The 12,208-nt window shown below is 43.2% G+C and overlaps 1 protein-coding gene across 2 annotated transcripts in view; it reads left to right on the top strand.

The window, feature by feature from the left end:
• Window positions 1–12,208, top strand: part of REPS2 (RALBP1 associated Eps domain containing 2) — a 96,645-nt gene that overhangs the window by 20,046 nt on the left and 64,391 nt on the right. For both annotated transcript variants that reach the window (XM_040532849.1, XM_040532857.1), the window contains exon 2: window positions 10,904–11,027. In XM_040532849.1, coding sequence (XP_040388783.1) covers window positions 10,904–11,027 — 124 coding nt within the window. The remainder of the gene's footprint in view (window positions 1–10,903; window positions 11,028–12,208) is intronic.

Below are 12,208 nucleotides of genomic sequence, written 5' to 3'. Positions count from 1 at the left end.
TCACTCTCCACCTCAGCCATCTGTTCACAGCCAAATAAATCATCACTCTTTTCTCTACCCGATGTGTTAAATCATTCTTTATTCTACTTTGCGCCATCAGCGTTTGCTGAAAGTTGTGGGGAGGACTTAGAGGTTAAATGGAGATTTGCATCTGGCCACTGGGCTGCTCCCCTCAGCTGTGTAAGGCTGCGCGGATCTGTGTGGGGACGGCCACTGTGAGCGGGCTTGCACTATTTGGTCGAGGTCTTAGAAATCCAAAGCACTTTTTGGCGGTCTGTCTCACAAGTGCAAGTTGAGCTGTTGTTATCTTTATCCCAAGGCAGGAGAGGGGCTCAGCGGGGTGTCTACAGTGGTGACGTGTGGTGGATCGCGCAGCATCAGCAATGGAGAAGTCAGCTAGGCCGGGGGCAGCTCTTGGCTTTCCCGAGGGAGGCCGCCTCGGCTGCTCACACAAACTGCCACCATCCTGGTGGCTAGAAAATCCTTTTACAGAATCTCACTCCAGAGTTACCTCTCTCTCAGCGATTTATGCCCGTTTCAGTCGAGTGCAACACTCTTAATAATGTCTCAATTAATTTTAAATTGCACAAATCTTCTGGCTGCTACCAAGAAGGAAAGGCTTGGAAAACAAGCTTCATCAATTGCTCCCTCTGGGACTTCAGAATAGACATAATTTAAAGCACTCCATGTGACTTTTTTCCTCCTTTTTTAATGTACAGAAATTCATTTTTTGAGTGGTTTTGGATTTTGTAAAAAAAGGTAGATTAGTTTTGCTAAATAGTTTTCTGAATCTGTTAACTCATGTTACTAAAATTTAATGTTGGATAATAATCTCTTAGTGTAATGCTATGAAGATTTTGCAAGAATGCTGTGATTCTTAAGTGGTGTATTGTTTGTTTTTGCATGTCACGATATTTGGATCCTACAGTTGCCCTAGGCCATTAAAGATGAGGGAGGAAAGTCAAGTGGAAATAAGCATAAAGGCGTTGTTGGGCTGATTGTTTAGGTGCTCATCTGTATTGTGCTGGCCAAAGTTAAAAATATCTGGTGCTAAAAGGTGGGTGATACAAGTTATATGTTACACATCCATGTGTAAGAAGTGCTTTATTCGTATTTTTCTTTATTGGAACGAAGGCACGCTGAAGACAAACAGATACAGAGGGATTAACTTGCATTCTGTTTTGTAGGAATATCTTGCTGTGCACTGAATCGTACATGGGAGGGGACATCCTGTTTTGATCCCCGTGCCAGGCTTTCTACACAGAACCTCTAACCTGGGGCTGATGCTGGGGAAGCCAGCAGGAGCTGTGGCAGTGCAGGCAGGTTTTCGGGGGTAGCTGGAGCTAATGGTGGCAATGCAACTTATCTGCGGTGCGGCTGCGGAAAATTCAGATTTCGGTTCAGTTTCGGTTGGCCACCTCTGCTTCTTTTTAAAGACCGCTTCCATTCCTTTGGCTAGTTGTTGAAGGATGCTCTCTTTCTGTTTTTAAAGGGTTTGTCCCGAGTGTGTTGGGAAAGAAAATCAATCCCCTTTTTTTTTTTTTTTTTAAGAGCAGCATTGAGCAACGCTTGCTTTAACTCTGTTTAAAAGTAAAATAAAGGCAAAAGCAGCTAAATGTTGTAAGAAAAAATCACCACAAAACCAAGATAAAAACAAACAAAATATTTATACTGCTCTAGAACTCTGGATTTCACACCTGTGGTTGTTGCTTCCTGTTTGAGGTGTTACTGGAGGAAACCTGAAGGATGGAGCAGCATACTGGAGCAGATGCAGCTGTATAGTCGGCAGCATTACTGCCACTTGTGGATGGAAAGAGCTCAGCCAAAATGGGGTAAAAACCTGGCAGTGGCAGAGGGAAGGGTTGTGAGTGCTGCCTCAGACAGTGGTGTGAATGCTGCCTCCAAGCTTTGCCTGTGGCTTTTTCATTTCCCTGACCACCTCACTCGTCGAGGTAAAATCCTGTATGATAGATCTCAAACAGCAGAAGTTCATTTGTATGCAGAAACCTTCAAACCAAAAGATGTCTTCACAGACATTGTACTGTAACTAGCCTGACACTGAAATACAAAAATGTAAACTTTGGACATTTTTCTATAATCTTTCCAACTAACTTCAGTTGGTTCTGCTGTCACCTGCAAGTGGTGCTTCCCTCAGGAGTCCTGTGAGCTGAATTGTGGCCCTGTGAGGCTTGTGTCCAAGTGGCTCGGCTAGGTGCAGAGGGAATGCCAAGTGCATTGCCTCATTATCACCTGAGATTAAGGACTGATTTACTTGTTATTCAGCTGAGAGGTGTGGCTGGGAGCACCAGGACGGTGGTGGGGCTGGAGGGTTGCATCCCATCAAGGAGTAGGAGTGCGCTGGCTGAGAAGAAAAGGCCGTTTGCTTTCCAAAATAAGTCGGGAAATGTTTTTGCCTGGATCTGTAAAGATAACGGTAATTGCCATGAGGTATGCTGTCGACTGCCCTTGGTATACTTTCAGCTGTGAAAAAAGCATCCAAATGGAACAGATCGTAAAGTTATTCTGGCACAGCATCTGAGAGCGGAACTCTTGGGATATTTCTTTGTTGTAGTTGCAAAGAAACATGGAAATAATAAGGCAGCTGTTGGGGAGGCAAGTGAAGCATACTGTGGTCCTGCCTGCGGACGGTTGTGTAGGTCTCTTGGTTGTGATAGCACACTAAAATTAAATTAGCTTTGTTTGCCTGGATTTGCCTGTAGTAACATGATGCCCTCTGACAGAGGGCCTTTAAATGTTGCCGCCAAATGAGAAAATAAAAGGGAGATCTAACAGAGGAGTTCCGTATACTGGGTGTCTTTGCCTTAGCTTTATCAATAGAGGTATCAAAGGACCTATGAGAGCAGTTAATGGGACTTGATGATCCTTATGGGTCCCTTCCAACTCAGGATATTTTATAATTCTATGATTAATTTTTGTACATCCAAAAAGATTACGTGCCTTTCTGCCCATTATCTTCACTTGATTTTTAGGATTTATCTAGGAAGTGTTTCCATTATTTTGCTCATGTGCTGGAAGAAGCTCAGAATTTGAGAGGGTATTTTGGTGGTCTGTTCAGAAAATGTGAAATGTCTGCAGGAGGCATTTCCTTAGGCTCAGTTCAAAGCTTTTCAGTTTTTCAGCAGCTGCAAGTTACAGTTGTGCATTAGGTGAGCTTGGCTAGTTGCTTCACTGGTGGCAGGGAGGCGTTTTCACAAACTGAGTGTTACTTACCCTGAGGCTTTTTATGATGTTATTTCAACCTGAGAACAAAATGGAATTGCATTGCTAAGCTTTGCAGGGCAGCTTATTTACTGAAGTGTAAGCTGCAACAAAGAACTGATGTTAGATCCTTTGGAGAGGAAGGTAAATCCTGTCTGAAAACACGTTATGGTAAAACGGTAAAAATGAAGCGGATGTTTCTGTAATACACATTTGTATTGTATGACTAATACTCGTGCATGTGACTGAATTTTGACTTCAGCAAACAAAATCACTTCAACCCAAATCAGTGGGGATTTTTCCTCTGAAAAAACAATCATTGACTTCTCAGTTTGTGGAGCGTTATTAAGAGACTGAAATTTGACAAAAGGTAGGATAAGGATTGTCTGTGCGAATAACACACTGCAAAGGTCAGTCAAATGTTTTTTTGTACAGTTGAGGAGTCTTGCATTACAAATGACTGTATGCTCCATTATCAAATTTCAGCAATTTCAATTTCTTTTATATGTTTTAATCCATATCTGAACTGCAGAAATGGAGAGACCACTCTTCCTGTATAAAAAAAGGTTGGACAGATTGCAGAAATTTTTCCTATTACGTTTGGATTGTTAAGACCATGCTTCAAGTTAAATTCAGTTTCAGTTGTGTACATATATAGAGTGTTTTTGAGTTTTTTTTAGCCGTATTGAAATACATTGGAGTTCATAATAATTGCCATTCTAGATAATGAATTCAAGTTTTCAATGATTGCTATATTTTAAATCAGTGAAAATGTACTCTTAAGATGAAAATATGCTAATGAAAATGATGTTTATGCAAAAGTCTCTTTGCAGTGTTAACAACTTGGTTGATGAAGTGGTCAAAAATTATAAAAATTCAAGGAAATGCTACCTGTACCTAAAAATGTGTCCTTGTTAAAAATAATGTCCTTTAATGTTCATGTGATTGTCCTGTTTTTTCATTCCAAAAAGGCACCGTTGTAGCTCCTTTGCAAAACGTGGCAATTCTACTTGAGCTCAAGTGCAACTCTCCATTCACTCTCACCACTAGTAAGAATTGTATACTATTTTCGGGTCAGCCTCCAGAAAATGAAAGTTTTACAAACTGATGCGTATTTCAGTTGGGCCAGTGCCAGTGCTGGCCCAAGTCCCGTGTGGGTAGTTACATCCTGCCTCCGTCAAGTTCCCTTGGTGCGTTTCGTTGCTCACGGGTATGGGGGTTATTACAATCACATCTCGGCTGAGTGAGCAAGAGTTGGAGGGTCTGAGCTCCCCTCTCTTGTGTCCTGAGCCTTCTCGGGGTTATTTCTGTAGATAAGTTTTTGGAAGAGAAGAGGTGAGCAGGAAAATGAACAGAAGTCCTTGGAGTGACTAGTGCCTTATTTATAACGTATACAGCGTACGTTATTAAACATCTGCAGGATGGGATCCATGAAATTCATGTCTCACGTCCAGGAGAATGAAACATTCCTGGCAGTGACTTGTATCAGAAGAAATTTGGATAAGCTCTGTGGAAGCTTCCTGCAATCTACTTGTTTGGATGGGGTGGTGTGACAGCTCTCTACTTGTCATCGTGCTTGGGATGTTACCCTTATTCCCTCGTTTCCGCAGTAAGATTTGAAAAGCAGATAAAGCATCTGTAACCAAATTCTGCATACTCTGCAGATTTCCAGGGGATTTGGGGATTTAATAGTGATTTTAGCAAGGCTATGTGTACAGCATCTCAGGGAGTGGCTTGATGAATATGTGCATTTCCATAGCCAAATGCTGAGGAACAATTGCCTACAAAAAACGTGGAACAGTTCAGTGAGTAAGTGGAATCATACTTTAACAAAAATCCATACTGCTTTTTGGTATGCTTATGATAAGTTCTTAAATCCACAGTAACCAGTTTTCAGGCTCTTTATTTTTGTGTTCCAGTATAATAAGCATTATTAAAATTTCACATATCCTATACAAATTTATTGGCACAAGCTGTATTTATTGACCTGGATCGATGCTTATATGAATTTGATACAAGCTAGTGAATATGAAGCACAGCTTCAACACTTCTAGATGGATGAATGCTGTTCTCAGATACAGTATTCATTTGCCAAATGGGAGGAAGAAAAATGCAAGGAGGTTTTGAAAAGTATTTGCTTCATCTCTTTCACCCCTGCAGGCTTTCTACACGCTCCTAGAGGCATGTGTTTAGTGAGGATGATGGTAGATTTTCCTTTCAAAGAGAAGACGGAATGAAGTATCAGCAAATAAGCATAGCAGCCTCTGACCTCATTCTGCTATTGTGAAAAGAATTTTGTTTACGTGGCATCCAGATTTCTCAAGAATGGTGATTCTTAACCTTCCCAGTAAGAGTGGCATCAGATGAAAGCTTTTCCTTTTTCCACATCACACACAGATAAAGCAAAAAGATTGATTAGTTTTTGTACATTAAAATCCAAAGGTTGAGCAGAGGAGACTGGATTTCGTTCAGGTGCAGATCTGTGCTTGTAAGTGTTAGGCTGCATCAGCAGCCTTTATTCCCAGGCAGTTTTTCTAGCCAATGCTGAAGTCTTTTGATTAACAATGCTGACTCACATGTCCTGGTAGCTGCACAGCTCAAATCAATACTTTCTGTAACTTGCAGTGTGCTGGCATTGCCACTCCTGCTATTTGAAAAGAAGAATTGTGAGATTTGTGCTCTTCCATTTCTCCAGGTGTCTGTAGCTGATGTATGATACAAGATAGGGGATTCCATAGACCCTTGCATTGACCAAGTTAACATGAGACTTAGAGTACTTTGAAAATGTTTTTAGTGTTCACACGTGATGCTGTCTGTGGGTGCATGTGCGTGTGTGCACAAACGTGCACTGCGCCATAAACTTTGCAGTTCTTGGGGTCGGCATCAGTTGTTCTGCCTGGGGCTGCCTGGCAAGTGCTTTGCCCGTCCTGAGGGAAGAGCTGGCCCTGCAGAAGCACCCAGGTGAAGCGGTGCGTGGAGCACTTGTGCGTGCAGATGCGTGTGCTTCTGCCTCGTGCCAGCATGGGGGGGTCTGGGGAAGCTCTGGTGGGGCTGTCGGCTCGTTGTACATAACAGATGTGGTTGCTTCCTGCTGCTTTTACAACTGTGGTAACTGCAGTGGCTAAGCTGTAGTAGCTTATCAGTAGCTTGCCTTACAACTTCAGCTTAAAGGACACTGTAATTTTAAACTAGGGTCACACAGAGCTTAAACAGTGAGATTTTGTAGTTAGGTCTTCAAAAGTGCCCTATGTATGTGTTATCTTGTGTGCCATAAAGTAAGCCATTTCCATCTCCTTTCATTTTAGGTGCCAGAACCCTGTTTGCTCAGAATAGCCAAATTTTGGTGAGCATCCCAGGTGCTGTTTAAGAGTCTAAACCAGCTAAAGCATCCATTTTTAAAAAACAAGTGTGGTTACAGAAGTACTGCGGAAGCAGAGGAGCAGGGCTAACAACCCAGTCCATGGCAGAGCCCCTTCCTCTGGGTGGCTGGAAGATGCTCAAGCACGTTTCTGCTGCCTTGCTGGGCAGCAGCCCTCCTGTGTCCACGACGTGCTGTTTCTTACTTCGCTTTAAATAATGAAGAGACACGTAGCCATGGACTCCAGGCAGTGGTACAGGTATTTGAACAATGATCCATTCAGAAAGAAATACCTGTTTAAGAATGCAGCAAGACCTGTCTGCGACCAGCAGATCAAAGAATCTGTAAACAGAAAATTAAAAAAAAAAAAAAAAAAGGAGCGAAGTGGGTCAGACGCATGATACGATTTTGAGATAAGGTGTTGATAAGGTACTGCTGCAAATATTTGTCTTTGGAAGAGTTATCAGGGGGCAGCTGGTGTGGAGGGCTGAGCCTGGAGCTGCATCAGCACAGCTGGTCATCCTGTAGGCAAAGTGGTTGCTTATTTTCTTTTTCTTTCAGAGGACATACGTTCAGCTTATACACATTCCTCTCAGAGCAGCACAGCGCTCACAGGGGCTTTCTCCTTCCTGGGCTGGGTTTACCCACAAATGACAGGCGGTGAAGTGACCACGGCAGATTGTGACAAGGGAGCACAACAGACAAGAACTGGGTGCCAGCAAGATACAGAGGATGACATAGCATTGTTAATGGTGAGGTAAAAAAGCAAAAATCCCAGCTTTACCTTTGCTGACAGGTGAAAGCCTTTCCCTTGATGCTGGAGGATGACCACTTCAGCCTGCCCACCTGCTCTAGGGTTACTGGATAGCTGTCACTGATTTTACCTCTTTCCCTACGTAGAGCAAACAAACTTCAGTTCTAGGCTCATGCTCAGTTCCTGAAGTTTAGCTCTTGCAATCTAAGTTAGACCTGCCCAGGGTGTTTGAGAGGTCAGTGCTCTTGGAGGCTGTGGTGGAAACTTGTTTGGAGAGAACTGGGGAGGGCTGGAACAATGTCAGATTGTGCTGGGAAAAGCAGCTTCACGTGGGATGTCTTCAAGGAGCAATTACAAAAATAACACTCGCTGTCAGCCGATAGAGCAGAGCAGTGAGTGGATAGTAAATACAAAAATCTGCTTTTTGTTCCAGCGTTTCAAGATGTAAAGCCTTTCTAATAGTTCACATGGAGAACAGTAATTTAAAACAGCCAGTCTTCCAAACAGCTCAATAGCTGTGTCTTAAATTTTAATGTTGATAAGTCAGAGATTTTTTTATTTATTGTTATTTTAAAGAGAAGAGGGAAGAAATGTTATTTATTTTTACAACTGTAGAAGAACTTCTGGCCCATCAGAAGGGTGTGCAGGCGTATAGATCTCGATCTTTCTCCCCATCGTTCATGGTTGCGTGATAGGGAAGGTGGTGTGATTCTTGTACAGAACATGTGTTTTAAGGCTTTTTGCTGAAATGCCATTGAATATACAGGCATTGTTCCAGGACTGACTTAGAACGAGTACAAGGTTAGGCACTGTGGCTCTCCATCCTTCTCTGAGAAATGTTGTTTTCATGTGCTGTGTGAAATGAGCTTTTTTTCTTGATTGGCAAGTGACCCGTGAATTTGTTCCATTTAAGCAGTTGCACCTTGCAGAAATTTAAACTCAGTTTTAGTCCACTCAGCATCATGCTCTTGCCTCAAAAAGCATTTAATAGATCGGTCGTTGACTAATTCTGTTTATCACCCTGAGGTTAGATTTGGCAAGACACAGCAGTAACCCGCCACCATGAAAAAGCATTTCCAACATGTTCTGCATTAAACTTTTCTTCCATATTCAGCTGTCACTGGGGGATTGCAGTTTTCTGCTGAAGAATCTAAAAAAAAAAGGCAATGAAAAGTGACTGTCGATAGTTCTGTATTAAGATCCCATGCGGTATCAAGGTGCGCAATTTATTTTGTTTTACATCTGTGTCTGTTTGGCAGTCTGTGAATAGAAAATCCCAGTTCTTTCCTTGCCCTCTCACTGAAAACAACGTAACCTAAACTGACAACAGGAGAGGATAAAAAGAATTTGTTTTTAAATATCAGTTGAAGGAAAGCAGTACTGATGTTTCCCTGTCTTACAGGGGATATTTTCATAAATCTTAGTTCCAAAGTACTCTCTGTTTTATTTCAGAGAGAGTCTAGTCTGAAAAAAATGCCATCTTGCATTGTCATGTACAGTGCCTTTAATTCAGGTGGATCTAGGAGAGTCTTAATAGCATATTGCACAAACTAGCTTAACTTCAGGAATGCATGTCACTAAATGTGATCTGCCCGTCAAGAGACTATGTGCACTGACCCTGCAAAAGGTAAAGTCAGGAAAAAACAAAAAAAAACAAAAAAAAAACGGTATTCACTTTAAGCTGCTATGGGAATTTAAGCAGCATATTCTGAGGATTTAATTTTGGGTGAAGGCTAATCTGCCACCTACCGCTGCTGCTGCTGCAGAGAGGCTGCTCCAGCCCGCAGCTCTAAGCAGGGTCCTCGTTTAGCTGGTGTGAGCTGCTGGCTGGAAGGGAGCGAGCATCCCTCTGCCTTAGCTGCCCGGGGACACTAATAAGAGCAAATGCCTGTACCTACAATTAATTTATGTGAATAGCTACAATTACTTGTGTCATAAATGGGGCTACTGTGGCAGCTTCCATCTGTTGCTCCAGGCCATTAGCAAGAGATCAGGGTTTAGTTGCAGAAATAACACAGAGGAGGTTGTGCCTACAAAACATTTTTCTCCTGTTACCACCAAAGAGTGAAATTACAAAGAGGCGATTTCAGGCAGATAGTTTGAAAAAACATGATATTTTTGACAGATGGTGTATCCTTGATAAAAATAATAATTATTATTTTTATTTTAAGTCTGCTTTATCAGAACGAAATGCCTCTGTATCAGGAGGGAGCAGATCATTTGCAACATCCAGCAGCCTTAGTATTTCAAAGTACAGAAACACGGGTGCAGAAGTGAGTCTTAGCAGCTTCTTTTTGGGCAGCTCCCAGCATTGCTGATCCCCGCCCTGAAGCCCCACTTGCTGCTCAGCGTTGCCTCTTGCTGGTAAGAGTGCCCCAGTAACTCATGGCAAGCTGATAGCATGGGTTTGGGTCCTGCTGCAGGATCCTGGCTCCCACCCGGATGTAAAATAAGCAGTAGGGCCAGCTACAGGGAGAAAATTAAAAAAAAAAAAAAAAAAAAAAAAACAATCAAGAGTGGCTTCAGGAAAAAAAAATGTGTAGAGGAAAAGGAATGGCACATTCTGCTGGTTAACTGAAGCTGTGCTCATCCAGAGAACCAACCTCCCTTTTCTTCAAGCAGTCAGAGAAAAGAAAGCTGCTTGATGCATCTCGTGATCGAGGAATGAAGCCGTGCATCTCAGAAACTCTCAGGAAGAGAAGAAACCCAGAGCTCATTCAGCCACAGCAGAAGCCGCATCCAGAGATGCCTTTGCTTGAAGATAATTTTCTTTGATTATTAAGAATTGCCATTTCCCCCCCCAGCTGGGAGGCATTGCTGATCCACGCTCATTCATAGGAAGACAACTTGGGGCTTTCCTCAGTGTCTGAGGGCAGCGGGGGGGGGGGGCTTGGTCTGACTGAAGTGCCTGATGAAGTCTGCCTGTGATCGCCTCGGAGCTCCAGGCACGGCAGGGAATAGCACCTGTGCTGCAAGCCTGCTGGCAGCTGCTGCTCGTGTAGCTGGTGTCTGAGCACGTAGAAGTGGAGCTGCGTGCTTCACGGAGGAGGTGGCCAAACTCTGGTCAAGGATGTGTGGTAACGGAGCTTCAGCACCAAGACTCTGTTAATTTTTCCCAAAGCGTGTTTTGCTGAAGTGATGGGATGGGGAATTTCCCGTTGCATTTATGTTCTGGTTACAGCAGTTGTCTGAGCTGTTTTAAGGACTAATTTTAAGTAGGATTTTCTATGAGTGCCATAGCTTCTGCAGTGAAAACGTGAGATGAGATCATTTCACCTGCTGTTAGAATCAGATGTAGTATGAAAGCATACAAACCATTTTAGGATAGCACTGCTCCCCAGCAATGCTCCTAAAAATGGTAATAAATAACAACTTATCCCTGATGTTCTAAGGGGACTGTGATCAAACAGCAATATCCCGAATTGGAACAAATACTTTTACTAGATAACTTTAAATACAACACGCGTTTTGCGTTTGTAAGGACTTTTTGCTTTGCTTGTTTACACAGAGCTGCTTGCGTTCCCTGAAAAAGTGAAATGCGTTTTACCAGCAGCGCGTCTCTTCTCTCCTAGATTACGGAAGTTTGTGGAGCCAAGCGCGTGGGTTATTTTGGTCCTGCTCAATTTTACATTGCTTTGAAGTTAATTGCGGCAGCACAGTCGGGGTTCCCAGTACGGATTGAGAGCATTAAGAATGGTAAGTAGTAAATTTTGCTTGCAGCACTTTGCACTTGTTTTTTTGCTTTCTTTAATGCTTGCAAGCTCTCTGTGCTGGTAAACTTTCCTTCTAGCTCGTCTGTGAAACCACTGTATTTTGTGGAACAGAGGAAAAGCAGAAGGCAGTGTTACTTTCTGGAAGTAACTGGTAGACAACTGCACGGAATGACACGTGGCAGAGCTGAGATTAGAATCGTAGAATCATAGAATATCCCAAGTTGGAAGGGACCCGCAAGGATCATCGAGTCCAGCTCCTACAGCCCCTCTCAAAAGGCATTGCCAAGCAGTGGCTGGTCAGCGGTGTGGATGCATCTCCCTGCCACCTTTGGCCTCTGATCTTGACGGCTGTCTGCCGTGGGGGCTGATAGCTGCTTGGGTGGAGGGGTGCTTTGGGAGCCATGCTAAAATAATGCTTCCTGTCATTAGATAGGGAAACGTATGGTAGGTGTAATTTAAAGCAGCTTTGTTCTCCACAAAGAATGACAATGATAGTAGACGTACAGAAAGAAGAAGCCTCATAGTTGGGGCACTGCTGCTGGCACAGCTTCAGCTCAGCTGCCCCTGCTGAGGGCAATGAGTTGCAAAGGGTTTGCCCCTTCCTGGGTGAAAGCACCCACAGGTGAAAGCATCTGCAGCCCCATGTGTGCCAAGCCTCTCATCCCAGCTGTCAGTGAGGCGGAGGGGTCAGATCCTGGCACGGCGGGACCGGGGCTTAGACCACATCAGGGTTTGTCCGTCTGTTTTCCTTGCAGATGGCTTGTCTGTGATGTCTTGCATTGCACATCTTTCTAAGGATGCCACTGTTAGTCTGAGAAAAATTAAGCTAAATTAGAAACCTGAACTGAAGTGAGATTTACTGTGTGCGTTTTACAAGGTACAGCAGCTGTGCATCATCCGCCAGTCTGAGCAAGCAAGGGTCCTTGTATTGGTATCCTGCTTACTTACTCGACCTGAAACACTTCCAGTGCTAATTACATCTTCCCTTGAAATATATTGGTGCTTTCAGAGTGGGATGAGTAGCATGCAGCAAATCTAAATTGATTTCTTTTTCTTCGTGGTAGCAGTTGTAGGTGTAAATGATTACAGAGGTGATGTACGGCTCGATTTTGAAGGCTACGCTCTGTTAATTCTATCTGTATTGATCTTTGGGGGTGACTATGT

Source organism: Cygnus olor, chromosome 1 (assembly GCF_009769625.2).
Source record: "Cygnus olor isolate bCygOlo1 chromosome 1, bCygOlo1.pri.v2, whole genome shotgun sequence".
In the NCBI taxonomy this organism is placed as follows: Eukaryota; Metazoa; Chordata; class Aves; order Anseriformes; family Anatidae; genus Cygnus; species Cygnus olor.
This window is presented reverse-complemented; position numbering and strand designations above follow the sequence as displayed.